Here is a 22,461-nt window from a genome sequence, read left to right on the forward strand (position 1 = left end):
TGTTTGTGATTAACAAAACATGGTTTGTTGGTGTAGTGTAGTTGGGTTCACACAACACAACAACCCACAGTTCAACAACAACCCATAATCAACCTATATTCAACCTTGAATGTGGGTTGTCATGCTGTATGAACCCAACCTTTGAGTCAGTGGATGAGATGAATATGTTAATAGATTCATCTAAGGAGATTGTGGAGAGAAGAGTGGGAAAGTGTAAAAAAATTAGTGGTATAGAAAAGTCAGAACATACAAGTTGCAGTTACATACACTTACCTAGGAGTAAGTCACATTGAACATGCATCTGAGTAGATGTGGCCTAAATGGGGAATAAGGTGTAAGGAGTCAAACTGGGATTGGGACTTGGAAACGGAAGGGGGAGCAGGAGGTATTTGAGAAACACAGGTCTTAGATATGAAAAGTGCCCATCTTGAGCTGCTCTGAGGTGTGGGACACCTGATGTTTCCCATGAAGGTGCTGCCAGAACATTTTCCCATGGGGACTGATGCTCTCTTTTCATCATAGTGCTTGCCATGTGTCTTGGGGCCATCAGGTGGTAAGTCTTTTCACAAGTCTTCCCCCATGGCCTGCCAGTCACTAGGAATGCAGATGGGCGGCATTGAGGCTCTCATATTCCAGTAGCAAGGAAGAAAATTGTTGGCTACAGAGAAGACACGTTTAGGAGGGTCTACATGGCGAATGCTATGCACGATCCTGTTGAGTGCTGAAAACAAAGCAAAACTTACCTTGATCAATATTTCTTCTTTATAAGCAGCAACTTCATTCATGGATTTGGTCATGTGCTGACACCGTGACTGCTTTGAAAATATATGTGAGGACAAGGCTTTTCTATTTGGAAAAGTTCTGCTTATTTTGTTGGCACTCTAAAAAGAAAAAGAAAAAGACTGATTATATGTTATGGGAGCTTGACTCCTACTGTCAGGATGGCAAACGGAGCTTATAAAAAGTCAAAGAACCTAATTTCACATATATGTCACTAACAATGAGGAGCTATGAAAAATAAATGCAGCAAATTAGTTGCACCAAGTAAGCAAAAAATAGAACTTGAAATAGAATTTTGCTCATGGAGTGATTTAAACCAACGTGTATCTAAACTCTGTTACAGATGTCATGCTGGCTCACTACAAAACACGATTTGCAAATTGGGAGCCAGCAGTAGGAACATAATTTCCTTTACCCTTTCCATTGTTAGCCTTAGCTATAGTTTAGCATTACATCTCCATTGATGCTAACCATGGTTAATGCCAGCCAGGGCCCCTCTAAACCAAGGTTTGCAAACCCTGGTTTCAAATTCTGGTTAATATGGGGATCCTGGAATTAGGAGCTGTTGGGTATTATTTTCTTTGTAAAATAATCAGAGAAGCCTCATCTTTAGGGCGAGAAAAATCATATAAAATAATTTCTGTACCCATCCATTTCTCTTTGCTTCTGAATATCAGTCATTGAAAAACCTGTCGGCTTCCCTGAAGTGATGGGGGTAAAATGTAAAATAAACAAATGAAGAAAAGAAAAGGGTGGGGGAGTCTTAAGGGATCATAGGAGTTGTAGGCCAAACTATCTGGAGGGCCACAAATTGCCCACCCCTGTCTTGACTGCTAGTTGATAGTGGTATTACAAGGGGTGAAATTAAGTGCTGCATGAGTTGACTTCTGTTTGTATAATGAGACTTCCCCCTCTTTCCTCACCATGCCTCCCTCCCTGCAGCCCCCGCCACCCAGAACTGCTATGGGGGATTTTGAGGGCATGTGGTCTGCTGCAGGAAGGAAGGGGCATCATCCCCTAATAGATGTTCTGTTGGTGGGAGGGACTGAAGACGGAGGGGTGGTAGCTCACATGCCTTGCATTCAGAAGGTCCCAGGTTCAATCCCTGGCTTCTCCACAGAGGGCGAGGAAACCACCTGAAACCTTGGAGAGCTGCTGCCGGCCAGTGTTGACAATACTGGGCTAAATGGACCAAGGGTCTGATTTGCGATAAGGTAGCTTCCTATGTTGGATACAACCAAAAGTCTCTACAGCAATTGCCTAAAAGCTGTGGAGTGATTAAAGTACAGAGCTCTATATCTATATCGTGACCTGCTTTTTAGAAAGGATCGCAAGACATGCGTCTTTCTGTTGGCTTTTGGTATGGCATGCTAGGTGCCAGATATTGAGCTGGTTTACACGTCACGGAAGCATCCAAACTGCACTTTTGTTTTTCCACTTTAAATTAACCGAGTTTATTCATGTCATGCAAAATCCTGAAGTCCTAGGTTGTTTATGAATTACACACCCCAGAGTTAGCACAACAGCAAACCATGGCTAATTGTTGGATTAACTCCAGGTTTTTTAGTACATAATCACCCTTGAGTTTGGGGTTTACCTGTCACAAAACAACTCAGGAACAGGGTGTTCCTGGGTTGTTAATTGAAAGTGGAAATGACAAGCAGGCGGGAGGCAGCACACTTGTTGCTTCACTCATCCCTGGTATTCCTGGGTTAGACAATCCAGGGATTGCTCTCATGATATGCAAACCAGGTCATTCAGTCTTGTAATTCAGCAGATGTTGTCTTCTTGTGTTTTGTTCTATGATATGACTGTTGTTTAGTTTTGTTAGCTGCTTTGGGAAGTAGGGCAAAATGTTTTTAAATAAAATATTGTGGGAGGCCTTTTGTCCAAACCAAATCAACTAAACAGGAAGTCCCATCATTGAAACACAGCCTATAGCTGTGTTTGCATCTTGTATCTTGTTTATATTTTTTTAAAAGTTCCCCCACCCCCACAATTGTCATGACAAAATCGTTAAACCAGCTCTCTTCCTATTGCCTAACCAGGGCCATTCTGTATGTGTGCCTCCTCGAGTACACAGTGATTTGCATTTAATCATTTTCAGGGACTTGAGCAAGATTTGCAAACCTTCCTCAAAACAAGATGTGGCATTGGAAATCTGTGCAGCTGCCTAGTTTTAAATGGGATAGAACTATTTTGTTCCTGAGTTTGGAACTAGAGTGTGATATTCCTTATCAAGAGGGTTTGAGAGGCAGTGTACTGGGCGAAGTCGAGTTCGTCAAAGAAGTGTTCCCACAAAATACAATAGGTTGGTTTTTGTTTATAGAAGACATGTTCTAGCTTTGGTCTATGTTAGTCTGCCACCACGAGTCAAGTGATGAGTGGGGCACAGATGGGGGAAAGTGTATTTCGGCGGGCGGTAAAAAAAAGTCCTACTGGTTTTGTTGGTAGAGCATGCTTAAAACTGCAGCCTCCTGTTAATTCAGAAGTAGGCAACCTGATGCCCTCCAGATGTATTAGTCTATAATTTCCATAATCCCTCATCATTGGCCATTCTGGCTGTGGCTGATGACTGCTGAAGTCCAAAACATCTGGAGGGCACCAGCTTGCCTTTGTTAATCTCTGTGTTAAAGAAAATCATTCTTGGGTATGAGAAAAATGCCTCCAGGGAACCTCAGGGCCCTAATCATGATGCGAGCTATTTATTGGAGGGCACTTGCTGCCCCTCCCTGGCACTGTCTAAGACTGACTTCTCTCTAGGAGATGCTATAGAGGCTCTGTTAGGGCTTGTGCCCCCTACTCAATCATACTTAGCATTTATATTGCACCTTTTAACATTCAAAGTGTTTTACACATCTTTACCTTGCTGCAGTTCTTGTAACAGAAAGAGGTATGTGGGGTGAGGGAGAGCAGCTTGCCTGAGCCCACCTGGTTGAGTTCATGGCAGAGGCAAAGGTCAAAATGGGGACCCCATGATTTGTAGCTTGGTCTGTTGGATTCTGAGCCATTCCAGCTCAGTATCCAACAAACAACGTGATGGGGAATTGCAAGCCAAGAAGTCCACCCCTCGGCAGGGGGTACAGTGTGAGCAAATAAAGCAAGTCAGTCTGATCTCTGTGGGTGTCATATTTGTTCATGGACAGGCTTCTTACGAAAGAAGATTGCAATCTGTACCTCATAGCATTATTTGTCAGCCCTTCCCTTTTTCTTGCTCTTGTCTTCCGTGACCTCAAGCCATTGGGAAAGAAGGCAGCTGCCAGAAATAGGACCCATTTATGACTCTCAGCTGAGAGGCTATAGTGCTGGCAGCTATAACCCACCCTTCTCCAGCCTGGTGCACTCCTTGTGTGTTGACTACAACTCCCATCATCCAACAATACCCTTGACAATGGCTGTGCTGGCTGGGGATAATGAGAGGGCACCCAGCCCATTTGGGGCTGCTGTAGCTGCAGGTGTAGCTTGAACTATTGGACGCAAGAGCTCCCATGGGGCTGGCTAAGAAGAGAAATGGGGCAGGAAGCCTGGAAATATGGGGCAAGATCTTGGTCCTGCAATGTAAGGGAATTATTACAGCCTTTGAAGTTTAACTAAAACAACAGTTTCAACTAATTCCAGGAATAGAATTGTTTGAAAATATCCGATTCCTACAAGCCAGACATATAGAGATTGAATTTAGGCCATTATTTTTACTTTCAAAATATTTTCTTCTGTTCTACCACAAAATGGTGCTCACTTCCATGTAAATGTGTTTAGCATCAGGGCTAAACTCCATTTTATAATTAAACTCTCATTTTATTTCTGTAATCACGATGCTGCTATGGTTTAAATGATTTTAAAATACAAAACTGAAGAGAAAAAGAGTCTCTTTTTCTTTTCTTTCGATCAGCGTTGGCAGAGTTTTTTGCTCTAATATAACCGGTATGTTGAAGCACTTGTAATGCATGGAATGGCAGTGATGGGGGGAGGAAATGTTAGTTGAGTGCTTCACAACTAAATCCTATGACCATCTAAAGGTGGGCCTCCATCAGACCCTAACATCCCGGGTCTAAAATCACATAGCTGCACCACTGAAAGGAAAAAAACCCCTCTGCTCTTCAAAAGTTATTTCAGTGGTCCCCAACATTACATTGGTCACTTGTATAAAAATTAAGAAATGGGGGGGAGCAAAAGTGCTTTGCCCCTTAGTCTTCTCCAACTTGGTTCCCTCTAGAAGTGTTGGACTACAACTGCCATAACCTCCAGCCAGCAGAGCTGTTTGGGGATTCTGGGAGTTGTAGTCCAACACCTTGGGAGGGTCCCCAGTTGAGGAAGGTTGCTCAAGTCTAATAATACTTGAGCATAGGGGCCCAAAGAGGACAACTTAGTACCTGCAGAGGGAGTCTCCCAAGTTTGAGTCTCAAAATTTAGATGTGTGGCAAGAGCTGCTTGTTAAACAAGATACTGTTTCCCTTTTTGATATAACGAAGACTGATTGGATGCTGGTGCTGCCACCTGGCTGCTCTCCTTCTCTGAAGTGTAGTACCAAAAGCATAGGGTATGTGGTGTGCCTGGTTCAGGAGCGTACTAATAAACATGCATCCTCTTTTCAAAAATCATTTGCAGGCACATCCTTATGTAGAAAAAGTGATCTTGCAGGATTGCTCTGAATGTTATGGCTTCACTTGGGGTGTCGAATTTACCATGAGTAGACTTTGGTATGTTAGAATGAGAACATTTTGGTGTTTGGAAGAAAGCTGGTATTCTTATAGTAGTATTGTGACATTAAAGAGACAGCGAGAAAGAGATAGAGGATAACTAAGATAATGTCTGATTTCCTTTTCTGGAAGAAATGTCATTTTGTTTTTAGGAAGAAAAGATATAGGGTGTGGATTAGACAACCTGAATAAGATGGCTAAAAATACCTTTTTATTACCTTACTGCTTGTATTGCATGCCCCTCAGTTCTACAGTCATCCAAGTTTGAAACATAGACATTGCTATAGCAGGAAAAACATCCGTTTTGAAAAGAGAGGCAAAGCAAATGTAGTCACAGTGACCATTGTTTCCCTTCTTCAGGATGAGTCAAGCTGAGATCAAGATTGTGTGTGTGGTTGGGGCTGAAATGGTTTGAAAATGACATGAATGCTTTAGTGGAAACCCCAACATCCTCACCCTGCAGTCATCAGTCATACTGGCTGGGGCTGAAGGGGTTGTAGTCCAAAATATCTGGTAACCACAAGGTTGGGGAAAGCTGCCATAGATAGTTGAAACAGCAACTTGTTTAAATTTTTTAGATATATACTGCCTCTGTGTACTTATATGCTTTTATCTAAATGCTTTTACGCTTCACATAATGTATTTTAATGGTTTGAAATGTATTAATAATAACGATGATGATGTGTTTGAAACAAAACATAGCTCTGACAAGCAGGGTGGGGCAATTGTCTCTGCCCTACTTGCTAGGCAACTTAACTTTTACATCTTTATTTTCTATCATGAGAGTAGGCCCTAGTCAGAAATGTGATGGTGTGGCCAAAGGACACTATGCAAAAACAGGAAAAACCCTAAATGCAGCAGTTCTAAAATCTCTATTCATATATTGCTAAAAAGTGCCAAGCGTTTCTACCTCATTGTGGAGCCTTTGCACTCATGGACCAGAACAGCGTGGCTGGCTGGGGCAATACTGGGAGGTGTAGGACGTTTTTTCTGCATAGGATGACACTAGCATCCTATGGCACTAGCCAGCAGGAAGTACGTTACCCCAGCAGTGGAATTTAGTTCTGCATAGTTTACACATAGGATTGCAGCCCAAGCTACTGTTTCTCCTTTCCAGCGCCAGAAAATGAATTTAAAAACCACCGTGGTTAGAATGCACGTTGCTCAACAGTTTCCTTTGCCTCTGGCCCACTTATTGTTCCTGCTCTGACATTCCATGAAACGCTTTCCTTGGCGCTTTGATGGCCGGTATCTCCTTTTCGCAGCAGGCTTAGCTACTTTGCCAAACTTCCTTTGGCGTCTCTCCGCCTCCCTTCTCTGGAAACGGGTCTCCCTGCGTGCAGAGGAGGAGGAGGGCGCCGCCGCCGCCTTGTCAGAGCCGAGGCAACTGAGTGGCTGGTGCCATTCCTCCCGCGCGTCACGTGAGGTGCAAAACGAACAATTAATTCCCTGCTGGCGTCCGCCTCTCAACTTCCAAGAGGGAAGAAGCAATGTTGCAATGGGAGCCGCACAGGCTTCCACCGGGAACGAACCAATTGGACCCGAAGGGGGGAGGGAGCAGGTCTGTACGAACATCCGTTACCCATCTTCTCTCCGTATTCCACTTTCTTTTCTTTTTTCTCCTGCTCTTCACTTCTGCCCATCCGCCGTTCATGCGTTCCTTCGGATTGCCAAGCACTTGAAATGCATGATGTGCATGAGACGCATGGGGTAATGTGGAACCTCCCCCCTCACTTGCCTTGAAATGGTAGCGGCGTTTTAGAGTGTTGCTTTGGAGTCGGTGCTTGCGCTGGGCTAAGGAAGCGGTTGGATCCACTCTTGCATGGTGGCTTGTGGGGTGAACCGGTTTGGGGAGGATGGGGAAGAGCTGCGAGGGGGGGATTTCTGGGAAGCCTACACTGTAGGGAGGCGTCTTCCTGACTTTAAGGTGGTAAAGAGGAGTTTAAGAGTAGCAAGTAGCCCGCTTCTCCCCCCCCCCCCCGCTCCGTAAAAATCAAGGGTAGGGGGAGGGAGACTTTTGAAGTTCTTTTTTCCAACCCTTCCCCTCAAGGGGCAATCTCCGAGATGCCGGTGAGAGGAGGCGATCGCTTGCTGAGTTCTGGCCCAGTGCTCTCATCTTGGTTTGGGGTAAGTCATTACTTTCTAAGCCGCCTTTCTATCTCCCCTCCCCACCCCACCCCACCCCCTTCTCCATCTCCATCTCCATCTCCCTTCCCTCCTAACTGCCCAGAGAGTTCAATGCAGCCTTAAGCCAGGATGTAGGCATTTGAAATCGTGGAGATCGGGGCAGTTTGAAACAGAGCTGGGTTTCCCTTGACTAGGGAGGGGGGTGTATATACATTTCTAGTGTGTGTATTTTTGGTTAATGAAAACGACCCACACTGATGCACATGCCTCTAGTTTTATGACTTTCCAGATATAATGAAAGGTGGTTTTCCTCTGATAGTCTTAAGAGTATAGTAATATTTTGGAGAGCGGTTGAGGAAATAGTTTTCATGTCTTCTTATGTTTGTGATGTGACTCACAGACAGACTTATGTGGCTCATATTTTCAGGTACTCCAAGTATTGTTTTTTCCTGATCATTATATATCTATCCTATTTGTTTCTAGCTCTTTTCAGAGGGGGTCTGGATGGCATATATTAGGTTATCTGAGTTTACCGCCTTCACAATGAGGTATGTTAGATTAAAAGAGAGACCCTGTGATCGTAACTACTGAGGTGTGTTCATTCTGCAACATACCACACACTGAATCATGTTGAAATGTCGTAGGTGGAGTATTCATGGGTGTAGGAAAGATTTTTCCCCTAGCATCATTGAGATGAATATGTTTAGCATAGAACAGCCTTCCCCAACTAGATGCCCTCCAGATTTTTTGGATTTCAACTCCCATCAGCTCCAGCCATTATGGCCAGTGGTCAGGAGTGTTGGGAGTTGTAGTCCATAACATCTAGACAGTACCAGGCAAGAGAGACTGGCATAAATAGTGCTATCCTGTTGGACTCGATGGCCTTCCAACTCTACTATTCTATGATTCTATGTTCTAGTTGAACTAGAATCAATCAGCAAGTTTGATTCACTTTGTTCAGGAGCTGCAGACCGGTGTTTTATGTCCCACTACAGGTGGTTAAATTAGATTATGTTATTGCCAGTTACTGCAATAACACTGTTCATGCTTTGTATACATTTCAGCTTTCAGTAGAAATGTCAGGACTGTACTTCTTGAATTTCATGGTATTTTTGGCATCACTACAATTTATTTCTCAGTACTCATGTCTGTATCTGCTAACTGAGAACAGTTCATGAATCTGAGGAAGTGGGGTCTAGTCTGTGAAAACCTCTGCCACAAATAAGGCTGTTAAACTTTAAGGTACTAGAAGGCTCTACATTAGGTTCTCATTAGACGCTGAAAAGCTGCTAGATATTCACTTAAAATCTGAGGGGTGGCACAATGCTTCTGCATTGTAGAGGCTGAGATGTGTTAGACTTCATGGACTTTTCAATATAAGACATAATTTCTTCTCATTTGAGAGTGGGCAATTGTTTGGCATGCTCATGTCAAATCTACATACGCTTCTTCTAATATAAAAGTAAGTTCCTTTGCTCTTTCATTTATACAGTTTTATAATCTTCCTGCCTCACACACACACTAATTTAATGTGGCTGTAAATTATGTACATCTTGATCATTGCCTAGTTCAGTACAGCAGTTTCAGTGTCAAAAGTGCTTTATAATTCTATCATATCCTTTTTGCTAAGAAAACAGTAACTAAGACTGTGAGCAATGAACAAGTCTGAGGCCATCCAGCAAGTCCCATGATCTATATCCTTGTTGAATACAATGGCTGAGTTCACACAACACGATACCCATGGTTGAGTGTGGATTGTCATTGAATATAAGAACATAAGAAGTGCCATGCTGGATCAGACCAAGGGTCCAACTAGTCCAGCACTTTGTTTGCACAGTGGCCAACCATCCATCGGCCAGGGACCAACAAGGCAGGACATGGTGCAAGAGCACCCTGAACTGTGGATTGTTGTTGTTAGTGTGGCTGGGTTCACAACACAACAAACCATGGTCCAATGACAACTCACACTCAACTTTGAGTGTGGTTGTGTTGTGTGAACCAGGTCACTCTTTTTATGGCTCTAAATGTATACAAGCTTATGGAGATGACTTTCAAAAAGAATTACTGAGTGTTCTCCTGAGTTAATTCTCAGTTGCTGGGGGAAATCCTCTAAGTACCTGTTGAAAGATCTCCATGGAAAGTACAATCTGGCTTTGAAGCCAATGATTAAAGACCAGAAGTCATGCTGATATTTTTTATGACAAATGTTGTAGATTAACTTTAACTAGGAAGTTAACATCTTAACAAAATGTGGACATTTTTGCCAGGATATGTCTATTGCTGCTGCTTGTAATTTCAGCATAAAGCCTGAACGCTTGAACGTATTCTAATTATCTAGTTTGTATATGCAACGTTTCAGGCAAAATGCAGTAATGTCATAAAAACACAGTGACAGCTTGCAGCACAACTGTATAAAGCAGCCTTCCTCATCCTGGTACCATCCAGATGTCTTATACTGCAACTGTCATCAGTCCTGCCGGCATGGTCTGTGGTCAGGGATGATGGGAGTTGTTCAAAACATCTGGAGGTAACCAGGTTGGGGAAGGCTGGTATAAGGCAAGTGTATCAAACATGCACAACAGTACTAAATAACCAGACAAATATGCATGAGACCATTTAATTCTTTCGTGTACATGATAGCCTGATTTTTTTGTAGTATTTGCTTCCTTTGTCCTTAGATATGGGCAGTAAAAAATACAGATATAAAAACCTGTATTTAAATTAATTGAGCTTTTGACACAGTCACTTTTTTAGTATTGTATGGTCATCTTTAAAAGATTCTAAAGGTCTTTGCAATTACTGCCTGCTAATGCCTTCTAGACAATAGCTGTTGGAAACTATGTGTGTATCTATTATTCATTTTTTGTTTAAATAATGTAGTTTACTGTTCTGAATTGGTTGTGTCTATATATATCGTATCTCATTAAAATGTTGATACTCGGAGCTTGTGGAAATATATGGCCATTTTAACTTTTCATGTGATTGTGGTGGATGTAACACAGGTCATTTGCTGCTGCTGACTTTCTAGGCGTTTCAAAGCTATGATGAACATATTATTTGGTGACCTGCCATTCTTGCAAAAGGCTTTAGCTCTGTGTTCAAATTACACATTGTTCACTTTTCTGTCAAAAGAAAGAAAATTTGTAAGGGTGTGCGTGCACACATTTATTTAGAGAGACCACTTTGGTGCCAATATAGTGCCTTATAATTTTGTTAAAATAGCTTTCATGTTTATACTCTGACCCTTATTACACCAGAAGGCCTGTGTAGTGTAGGTTGGGACCCAGAGGCATTCTGGGGCAATAAAGATAATGGCTTCTTTATTGCCTCAATATTGGGCTGAGAGCCAACACCCATCCCCCCTGGCCTGGTAAGCTTATATGGTAGCAGTGCTAAGTGCCTAGTAATGTGTCTGCAGCATCTGCTGCTGTCTTTATTTTCCTGGGAGGAGCATGGAAGTGGTGTGTGAGTCCCAGAGGGCAGCTTGACATGGGAACCTAAACTCTGGCACTAGTCCTTTCAGTAGATACAACAGAGTCATGTTAGGACACACCACTGCTTGTATATTCAACATTTTATCTTTTTAAGAAACTGACTCCGCAAGTATTTAGAGTGCTATGTTCAAGGGACTGGCATAAAGGTTCTCATGTCTACTATGAGACCCTAGCTTTTTGCTTCTCAGTATCTCTCGACATTAGTTGAAGTTCTACTTCAGTGGGAAATGATACTTTGTTTTTTTGTTAGGAATGCTCTGAAGCTTTTAGGTTTGAGTAGATGGAGGAATCTGAATTGGAATTGCGTGTTCACTTTAATTTTGTTGTTGTTGTTGTTTATTCGTTCAGTCGTTTCCGACTCTTTTAATAAGAAATGACAAAGGTGTTGTTCACATGTTATGGTTTTTATAGAGGTGGAATAGCTGCATTCTTTTACTTTTGCGAAGGATAGGCAAGTGTTCAGTGCAGGGCACCTTTCTGTCTGCTCCCCTGCTCCTTTTTCCTCCTTTCTGTAGCCCAGAATGAATTTAAGTTGTGTTATTCTTTTCTGCTAACCCTTGTTGAGCAGTGGCTGTGCTTGCCAACAGTCCTCTAATTCCAAAGACTTGGCAAGTTTACCCACTGTGAGACATGCTGAACGGAACGATTCTTTTGACATCAATCACAAGATGATTTGAAAAACATTACTTAATGCACCATGTCAGAAGGGATATGATAAGATATTATAATCTGACAGCACCAGCTACTCTTCACCCTTTCCCTAAGGAAAAACGTTTATGTTCTCATGGTTTTCATACTCTGCATGCTAAAAAATAAAAAGGCATTTAACTGGGGGCAACACTCGAAAACTTGGCTTTTCATCTGTTGAAAAGGACACATGGTCACAGCTCATTATCCACATTCCAATCCTTTTGCTTTGCTCCACACCACTGGTATATTGTTAGCTAACAATGAACTGGAGCAAGAACTGGGACTTTAGATGAGCTTTCTTTCTTTTCCTGAGATGGCTGCATCTCAGGGAAATGTGTTGTTGTTGTTGAATTTATACTCACCTAAGCGGCATGCAAAGTTAAAACAAAGTTAATGAAGTCAGACACAGTAAAAGAACTGGAGAGATCAAATCAGATTTTACATATTGCTTGATGAAAAGGTGTTTGTAACAATATCAAGGAAAGGTGAAAAATACGTGTTGCATTCTGTAAAAGCATTATAAGCATAATATAGCAAAGTGAAGAGTTAGGGAAATAGGAAACTGCCTTTACAGCCTGTGGAGTCTGAAAACGCCAAATTTCATATCCAAACCTGCTTGTGGTTATTGTGCCATGTGAATATGGCAAGTGTGAGTTGTGTGACGGTATCCTGCCTTGAGGCCCAGTATTGGGCAAAAGGCGGTATACTACTACTACTAATATAAATAAATAACTCTTGCATAAATAACCTATGCATAACTCTAAAACAGGCTGTGGGTTATATGAAGGTTGTTTAACCCTTGCATAACCCATGCTTGCTGGGTCCGCATGAGACAACAACCCTTGAGAGAGTGTTGCATATTCAAAATGGCAGCCACATATGCCCTATGTTGTATGAACAGCTCCACTGAGTCAGAGTATTGGTCCATCTAGCCCAGTATTGTCATCACTGACTGGCAGCAGCTCTCCAGGGTTTCAGGCAGGATTCCTTCATAGCCCTGCCTGGAGATGTTGGGGATTGAATTTATGACCTTTTGCCTGCAAAGCATGTGCTCTACTACTGAGCTGCTGCCCATGCGTATAGTGGTTCAGGTAGCATAATCGTGTAGTTTAAATGGAAGCCTATGTAAATAGCCAGGCAAAACATGTAAAGCACTTGGATTTCCCAGCAATGTTAGTAGTATCCTAAGAGAACCACACACAGATATTATCTAGTAGCCAGCCTGCGATATCTCTGGGACTCTGAGCTATGCCAGCTGGTTCTGGAGGGCAGGAGGCTGTGGCTTGCCAGTTGGAAGAATACAACTTGCAAAGAGAATATTGAAATGAGTTGCCAAGGGGTTGGTATGTGATGCAGGCACAGGGTTCTTCTACAGAAGTAGGGCAAGGTCTGAGAGATTCAAATGGACAATTTGCTTTCCTGAGTTATTATTGCAATAAGGCCAAGGGAGAGATAAGTACTGCTGAAAAAAGAAAACAGTTAAATGGGGCCTTGGAGTAGATCAATAGCTGCTTTGTTTCCTGACTAATGAAATCTAGCAGTTCCAGTTTAAAAAAAAAAGAAGGCTCTTGCAAATGTATCAAGCAAGTTGTGCCTATGTCAATGGGCATCTCTCTCTTTCTTCTCTGCTCAGATCTCTCATTCTTTTCCCCAGACCTAACAATTACAGAGCAAACTGTTTACAATGGATTATACAATAGACAAAGAGGTCAGTGTCTGAAAAATCCCCAGAATTAAGCAGAGGGTTGTTTTTTTGTGTGGTTGTTGTCCTAATTCATATCTCACTTAAATGGCTTAATATAGTTTCAGTCTTTACTTTATTTTTATCTGGTATTATTGGGGAATATGCATATAACTCAGGTTTAGTATCCCCCCCTCACAACATATGAATTCAGGTTAAATTATTTATATTACTGAAGACATTTCCTTCGATCATATGAGTTATTTAGATTGTGTATGATGATTCAGATTTTGTGAGTTCTGATTGTGTAGGAGTGTAAATATTGAGAATGTTGAAAGAGTCTGTGGCCTGGTTCAGACAACATGCGAAACCATGCTGCTTAACCACAAAATGGTTAAGGGAACACATTAACCTTAACCATTTTGTGGTTAAGCAGCATGGTTTAGCGTGTTGTCTGAACCAGGCCTGTGTGGTGTAGTGGTTAGAGTGTTAGATTGGGTCTCATGAAGCTCACTGAGTGTCTTTCAATCCAACGTACCACACAGAGTTATTGTGAGGGTAAAATGGAGAGAAGGAGGACTACGTAAGCTGCTTCAGGTTCTTTGCAAAAGGACAAAAGGTAGGATATAAATGTAGTATTAATAAATAAATAAATAAACAAACAAACAACTAATTAAAACTCTAAACTTACAAAGTGTAATCTTATTATCCAGGGAGATACATTATGGTTATGAGTAACATGGTATGGTACTTGTGTGTTGAATTATTATTTATTAGTAGAACTAGAGCAGCCGATATGGGGATATTTATTTATTTATTTATTACGTTTTTATACTGCCCAATAGCCGAAACTCTCTGCGTGGTTCACAGAGTTTAAAACCATGAAGAGCATAAAGACAACCAACAAATTTAAAACACACATACAAAATACAATATAAAAAGCACAACCAGAATAAAACTACACAGCAAAAATTAATATAGGTTAAAATATGAGATTAAAACAGCAAAGTTTAAATTTAAGTTAAATTAGGGGTTGGAAAGGAGAGCATTAAAAGTTTAAAAATACATAAAGTGGGTTGAAATTAATATGGACATCATTGAAAAGCAAATGAAAATTTACAATAGTACAGTTTTGTTGAACTTTGTTGCAATATAACTGGATGTTTGGGATTTCCCTACATTGATGCAAGAATCCCACACCCTTACTGAGACTGCTTCTTCCAGAGTCTTTGAGGGATTATGATTGGCACCATACATGCACTTCCCCCTCCTGGGGGGTGAGGTTGCTTGTTGAGCAAGCTCCATATGTTCCATATATATGGCACTGTGATATTGGGCAATTCTGGAAATATTACCTCATTTTTGACAAGATAAAAAATGGTGGAATGAAGCTTAAAAAATGATGCGAGAGGCACCAGAGGTTGACGGTGTTGTGAAAAGGGCATACAAATTTCCATGAGTCACCGACCACGAGTGCATGATAAAAGCCTCATGTAAATGGTTTCTGCAGTACTGGATTACAGAAAAATATATGGAAAGCTAAGTCTGTACTACTTTAGACCTTTTATTTACACAGAATGTAATGTTAATACCTGTTGGAATTGTGCTGCGAACAAGCACCACTAGTTGCAACCCTTATGGTGTGTCAGGGAGAGTTTCTTTGCATTCTCCTACAAGTAGAAGCTAGGGAATGACACCGTATTCTCAACAAAGGACCTGTTGCTAAATGGTTGCTAGTACTGCATGCTCACAGCCATATAATCTGTGTTTGTTGTTGCACTATAAAATATATCTAGACCTGTACAATTTGGGGTGCCTTCGCAGAGTGGTAAAGCAGCAGTTTCTGCAGCTGAAACTCTCCCCACGGCCTGAGTTCGATCCCAGCGGAAGCTGGTTCTCAGGCAGCCGGCTCGGGTCGACTCAGCCTTCCATTCTCCCGAGGTCGGTAAAATGAGTACCCAGTTAGCTGGGGGAAAGGTAATAACGGCCGGGGAAGGCAACGGCAAACCACCCCGCTATAAGGCCTGCCAAGAAAACGTCAGCGAAAGCTGGCGTCCCTCCAAGAGTCAGTAATGACTCAGTGCTTGCATGAGAAGTTCCTTTCCTTTCCTTCTTCTGTTATAATAGAGGATCTTTATTTTCATCTCATATTTTACCTTAGCCATGATTGAATAATGCCAAAAGATCTGTTTACACCCAATGTAGGAACAGTTATTCAGTTTAATTTAACAATATGGCTTGGCTGCAGGTTCATAAAAACAGTTTACTTTTTGGCATTGTTATAGTTCATATAACAGAATCTATTGTTATAGGCAGGTGGCATGGTCAAGCTGGGTCACGGCAGTTACTAGAGAACATTGAATCGATATGCCAAAGGGAGCGCTGATAGCAAAAAAATGCCACTTGCCACAACAAGTTTTAAGTCTTAAGTATTTAGGGGGCACTTCCACAGAGGCAATAGGACTTACCAGGGGTGGACAAGTTGTGGCCCTCCAAGTATTTTTGCCCTGCAATTCTCATCAGCCTAGCAAGCATGGTCAATACTGAGGGAATAAAGAAGTGTTATTTCCTCTCTCAAAGCATTCTCTCTTCCCCGGTTGTCATAAGGGGCTGCAATTTGGTGATCAATGACTTATTATTATTGGGTTGAAATGTGCAAATGTTCTTTTCTTTCTTTTTTATTGCACTGGTTCCTATTTATTTCCTGTTGGGGGAAATACAACAATATTTTTTATTGTCATTGGTGTAATGATGTAAATGTTCTTGGGGGCTACAATAAATATTGTACATTCAAGATTTAATAAGCTACAAGCTTGGCTGCAAATATGACTATTATTTTTAAAATACCACTGGATACTGCTTGGGTGCATGTCTTTCTCTTTATTTCGGACAATATTAAATTTGTGTTTAACCTGCCTTGATACTTTTAACATAAAATTCAGCTTTCCCCATCCTGGTGACCTTCAGATATTGTTGGACATGAGCTTCCATCAGCCTCAGCTAGCATAGCCAATGGTCAAGGATAATGGAAGTTATAGCCCAGCATCGGGAGGGCTACAAGTTCCCCACCCCTAGTCTAAAGCTTCTATTCTGGTTAAGAACATAAGTGCCATGCTAGATCAGACCGAGGGTCTATCTATCTCAGCACTCTGTTCACACAGTGGCCAACCAGATGTCGACCAGGGACCAACAAAGCAGGACATGGTGCAACAGCACCTTCCCATCCATGTTTCCCAGCAACTGGTGCATATAATCTTACTGTCTCAGATACTGGAGGTAGCACATAGCCATCAGGGCTAGTAGCCATTGATAGCCTTCTCCTCCAGGAGTTTATCGAACCCCCTTTTAAAGTCATCCAAATTGGTGGCCATCACTACATCTTGTGGTATTAATTTCCAGGGTTCAACTATGCGCTGTGTGAAGAAGTACTTCCTTGTATTTGTCCTGAACTCTCCCACCAGTCAGCTTCATGCAATGAAGTTTGGGTTTTAGTAGTAGTAGTAGTAGTAATAATAATAATAATAATAATAATATAATAATTATTTCTTACCCGCCTCTCCCTTTGGATCAAGGTGGGGAACAACATTAGAACAGGAATCAATACATCTTAAAAATTCATGATTTAACATTGATCTGGATAGGCCTGTCGGAAAAGGCTAGTCTTTAAAGCTGCCTTAAAATCACACAGGGAGTTAATTTTACGAATCTCCTCCGGCAGGCCATTCCACAATCTGGGGGCGACAGAAGAAAAGGTCCTCTGGGAAACTGATGTCAGCCTAGTTTTAGCTGACTGAAGTAAGTTCACCCCAGAGGACCTGAGTGTGCGTGGCGGACTATATGGGAGAAGGCAATTCCGCAGGTAACCTGGACCCAAACCATTTAGGGCTTTAAAGGTAATGACCAACACTTTGTACTTTGCCCAGAAACTAATTGGCAGCCAGTGGAGTGATTTTAATGTTGGGGTAATATGCTCACCCCTAGATGTACCGGTGACCAACCTGGCTGCTATATTTTGAACTAGTTGATGTTTCCGAACTAGGTACAATGGTAGCCCTGTGTAGAGCGCATTGCAGAAGTCCAGCCTTGAGGTTACCAGCGTGTGCACTGCTGTCTTTAGGTCTTCTGACTCTAAGAAGGGGCGCAGCTGGTGTATCAGCCGAAGCTGATAGTAGGCACTCCTGGCCGTCGCAGATAGTAGGCACTCCTGGCCGTCGCATCTATCTGGGTTGTCATTTGGAGCGACGGATCCAGGAGCCACCCCCAAACTGTGAACACAGTCTTTCAGGGGGAGTGTAGCCCCATCCAGAACTGGCTGACACACCTCCAAACCTAGGTCAGAGCCCTTGACAGCAAGCACCTCTGTTTTGTCTGGATTCAGCTTCAGTTTGTTTTTCTTCATCCAGCCCATTACTGCCTCCAAGCATTCATTCAGAGGAGACACATTATCCTTAGCTGACGCTGTTATTGAAGGCATAGAGAAATATATTTGGGTGTCATCAGCATACTGATAGCACCCCGCCCCATGCCTCCGGATGATCTCTCCCAGCGGTTTCATGTAGATGTTAAACAGCATTGTAGTAGTAGTAGTAGTAGTATTGATACTGTTGCACAACAGAAGTGTTAAATGACTGGTTTTGTGCAAACTTTGGAGGAGAATCCCAGTGTAACTTATAGCATTTTAAATTCTGTAACCTTGATCTGATAAATACTAAAAGTGCAATCCTATGCATGTCTTCTCAGAAATAAGTCCAATTCAGTAGGACTTACTCCTGGGTAAGTGTACATAGGATTACAGCCTAACAATGCAATTTTTGAATGCTTACCCATTTGTATACTCATCTGTGTTAAAGAAAATGTACTCCCCGATAAGTGGGCATAGGATTGTAGCTTTAGAGAGCATCCCAGGGACCATAGGATTGTTCGGAGTCCCTCTCCTGAGGCCGTAGACACTGCCTGGGAGGGGGACTCTGAGTTTCGATCCACTGTATCCCACCCCTCTGCAGCCGTCCCAGAGAGAACTATGCTGGCTGTTTCCCAAGGTTGTAAATGTTTCCTTGGAAGGAAAAGGGGGCGTAAGTGAGGAGGGGAGAGAAGAGGCCAGGCTGTGACAAATCCTATGGCCTCTCCAGCCTCCACCAACGCACCTCCTCTAGATGGGCTCAAAGCATTTACAAGGAGGAGGGGGGGGGCAAAAATTGCCTCCATTAGTCCCCTTGCCCTGTTGGCAGCAGCCCGGCAGGGATTGGGTATGCAGAAGTCTCTGAGATCAGAAGTCACAAAACATCAAAGAAATGCAGTTGTGGCCTCAATTGCTGGTCGTCATATATATATATATATATATATATATATATATATATATAATTATACTGCCCAACAGCCTAAGCTCTCTGGGCAGTTTAACCTCTAAAGCCCTAAACAGCTTGGGCTAGACATTTTGAAGGACTGTCTTCCATATAATTTTGCCTGTTCAGTGAAAACTATGTCAGGGGTCCTTCAGGTACACTACCATTAAGATATGCTAGGTTGATGACATGCTCAAGACATGGGACCCTCTTGAAGCTGGGCCCAATGCTGCAGAACTCCCTTTCTGTTGAATGTGTGCCCAGCTGCTTCTATGCAGGCATTTAGGTGAACCATAAAGAGTTTTCTACGTAAAGCTATCTTCATTGAATTCATAATTGACATTATTACATTTCTGTACCGCCCAAGAGCAGAAGTTGCCTGGGAAGTTCACAATTAATATGCTCAAAGCAGGTTTGCAGGGTATTCTGTATCTGATTGTGCTCTTGTTTGTACAGGTTTTGTGAGGGTGCGGCCCTGAAAAGTGGCTAAAAATACTTGAACGCCTTTGTCTTTTATAAGCTTTCCTACCTATCCATTGTATGAAGACTGTAGTGAATCTGGTTAAAAACAAAATCACATCCGGAAATTGGGAATTGAAGTACTTTGCATTCCAGTTCAGAGTTAATTCTCCCCCTCCCCTCCTCTGTGTGTGTGTGTGTGTGTGTGTGTGTGTGTGTGTGTGAGAGAGAGAGAGAGAGAGAGAGAGAGAGAGAGAGAGAGAGAGAGTCATTAACTGCACCCCACTGCAATCACTGCTTTTTCTATGGCTTGTGCAAGAGGTCATCAGATAGCCCGCTTCTTACCTCCCTCTAGTGGAAAACTAGTTTTTAGTTCTGCTGCTGCTTTGCAACAGACAGCTCCATAGCAGCTGCGACAAATCAATTTAATTTACACCGGCCATTGGCTTTGCTCCAAATCCACAGTAGCTGCAGATATGAGTGATTCAACACCAAATTAAAGGGTTTATCCCTGTGTCATAAATTAACAGTTCTGTTCTCTTTGGGCTTTCGGTACGTTCCTGTAAGTGCACAAGCTGCTTAAATTAAAGAGGCATTCAGATCCCATTATGAAAAATGAGTAAGTAATGAATCTGAAACTTGAGGGCAGAAGGAAACTGAGCTTCACACTGTCATACGAAGATGCAGCTGTGAATAATACATCAAGAGTTCTTCAGTTGATACAGGAAAATAGTAAACATAGATGGGGTGGGGGTAGGGAGAGGAAACATTAATGTGTGTGGGGAGGATCATTGGATATCCAATAGTTACTATCACCTTGTTGCTGCAAAGGAGAGACAGATGGGCTGAGAAAGTGAATTGGGTTCAAAAATATGCCATCTCCTACTTAGGTGACTTGGATTACCTTGCTTATGCAGTTAAGTATGTGCCTAAAGAATATTAAATGCCAAGGCAGAGATGTTATTTTGAAGTCTAAATTATTGGCACCTGCACCTCTACATGCAAGTTTAGTGGGTTGAAAGCTAGAATTCAGCTCATAAAGATTGCTGCTTTGCTTGCCCTTACCTTATTCTGATGGATCCCAAAGCAGTAGTAGCTGCCTTCCTTGGGAGTGTTTACACGTACGTGTTCATCAAGTAGTCATTTAGATGCATGAGAGATATTAGAGGTAAAGCAGCCCAGAGATTTTGTATCACCACTAATATATTTCCTTATGGAAGATCTCACAAATTAGTGTGAGTGAAGGGCTTTCTGCATTCTGTCTTTGTTGCTACTTTTTAGCCTAGGCCATAGAGAATGAAGGGCTTGGCAGAGTCCAACTCAGGGGTCTGTAATGCAGCACCCATGGACATGGTGCCCACAAGCACCTCCAGGGTCACCTTCAAATGGGTCCCCAACGTGGTTACTGTGTGCACCTAAATTTAAAAAAACATTTTTAAAACATTTTTTCTATTTTTAAAATATATTATACATGGATTTGTATGAAATGCATACAGCTTTCTAGCAGTTATACATTGGGTTCAACTAAAGTGGTCCAAATATTCAAATGTATCCGTTTGAAGGTGGCAGCAATATGCTGCCCATTCAAATATTGATAGCATTGTAAGGACCTTGGTCTATTGCATTATAGAGGTGGGCGTTTATCCTTCCATTGTTGTAATATCAGTCTTTTAGCTCTCAAAATGGTAAGGAGAATCACTTTATGCTGACCATTTGTTAATTTCCACAAAGCAGGTAAGTAATTTAAAAGAGCATGTACGTTAGCAAATATTAAAGACTGTTCCAGTACAAAATTTATCTGAATAATAACCTCTTCCCCAAAGGAGCAACTACTGGACAGTGTCAAAAGATGCTTAAAATAAACATAAGCTGTATTGCACCACCAGCAGTTAGCCAAATTAGACAATCCCTTATTAAAGAGATATTGTGGTATCCATTAAACATAAAACAAATATTTTTCCTGAATGAGTGACAGCCTGAGATCCACAGGGAGAAGCCAAAGTGGCAACCCACTGATTAGGCATTTTGTGGCGCTGCTCACAGCATGGTTTCAAATTCCCAAATGTGCCCATGGGTCTAAAAAGGTTTGGGGGCTCATGGTCTAACCTGTATACCAAGAAAACCAACGTTTTGCACGAAGAACAAAGGATTAAACTTTGAAACATAAATATTATATTTCATAATACATTCTGGCTTCAGTGTTTAGGTTGCAGGTACATGGAATGCTATTAGCTTCAAGTATAATAGAGTGCTATCATTAGCCTACCTTTATGAAAAAATGAATGCGTAAACTAGGCCACCTTCTTTGTCCTCCATCTTGAGTTGATTGCACCTGTCCTGTATGAGAGATGGATACTGGCTGACAGCTCCTTGACAGTTGTTGTTTGGTTGTGTTATTGCTATGAGCCTGCTCTCCTGAGCATTTAACTATTCATGTAGTGGCAGTTGTCTTTATATGAGCAGTGTAATATCAGTAGAGGGTACTCACAGAATATGACAGGTGAGTTTCAGTGAGAAGGACGTTCAGAAGCTGAAAAATCCCCCTGACAGAAATGGATTTGCAATCTTCTGCAAGTTCCTTCCAAGTGATGCATAGCTTGCATGAGTAAGCCACTTGCATGACTCATTAAATGCACACAGGAACTAGCTTGGATAATGTTTGACTTGGGTCTCTGGCTTGCTCTTCCACTGTGACTTTCCATACTGCCCTGGTCAGTTTTGCAGTCTTGCCACATTGTGTGGCTTGTGGAGAACTGCAAAACCTAGCGAAGTAAAGCTGTATTTTGCTGGTATTTATCTAGAATAAATGACATCAAACTGGAAAATGTGGGCAGGGACTTTAGAGTTCCTGATGGGCATTCATGTATGATATTTAGTACCCAAACAAACTGTAGAACTTTGGGGGAAGAAAAGGCTAAAGACTCTTGGTGCTCTTTTCCTCCTTAGCTTACTGCTAAGCTTCCATAAACCCTAAGTCACCAAACTTAACTCAGCTCCCCCTTCAGCTTGGTGCCCTGGGTTTGCCCACCCCTAAGGCGGGCCCTGCTTCCTGTATTTCTGGTGTCTTGTTATACATTCCCATGGAATGCTGTTTTCCATGTGTACCCTGAAATGGTTCAGTAGAAGGCAGCCTACTTAGTTAATGCTTTGAAAGCCAGGAGGTGGCATTGTTGAGCTACAGCTTTGCTCCT

At 42.1% G+C, this 22,461-nt stretch overlaps 1 protein-coding gene across 1 annotated transcript in view; it reads left to right on the forward strand.

Annotated features, from left to right (window-relative positions):
* Positions 1–6,965: 6,965 nt before the first annotated feature.
* The window catches only part of TJP2 (tight junction protein 2), a 52,188-nt gene continuing 36,692 nt past the window's right edge, over positions 6,966–22,461 (forward strand). Inside the window, exons 1-2 of the mRNA XM_063129316.1 lie at positions 6,966–7,038; positions 7,528–7,604. Coding sequence (XP_062985386.1) covers positions 7,542–7,604 — 63 coding nt within the window. The 5' untranslated portion in view covers positions 6,966–7,038; positions 7,528–7,541. The remainder of the gene's footprint in view (positions 7,039–7,527; positions 7,605–22,461) is intronic.

The sequence above is a fragment of the Elgaria multicarinata genome, chromosome 6 (assembly GCF_023053635.1).
Source record: "Elgaria multicarinata webbii isolate HBS135686 ecotype San Diego chromosome 6, rElgMul1.1.pri, whole genome shotgun sequence".
NCBI lineage: Eukaryota > Metazoa > Chordata > Lepidosauria > Squamata > Anguidae > Elgaria > Elgaria multicarinata.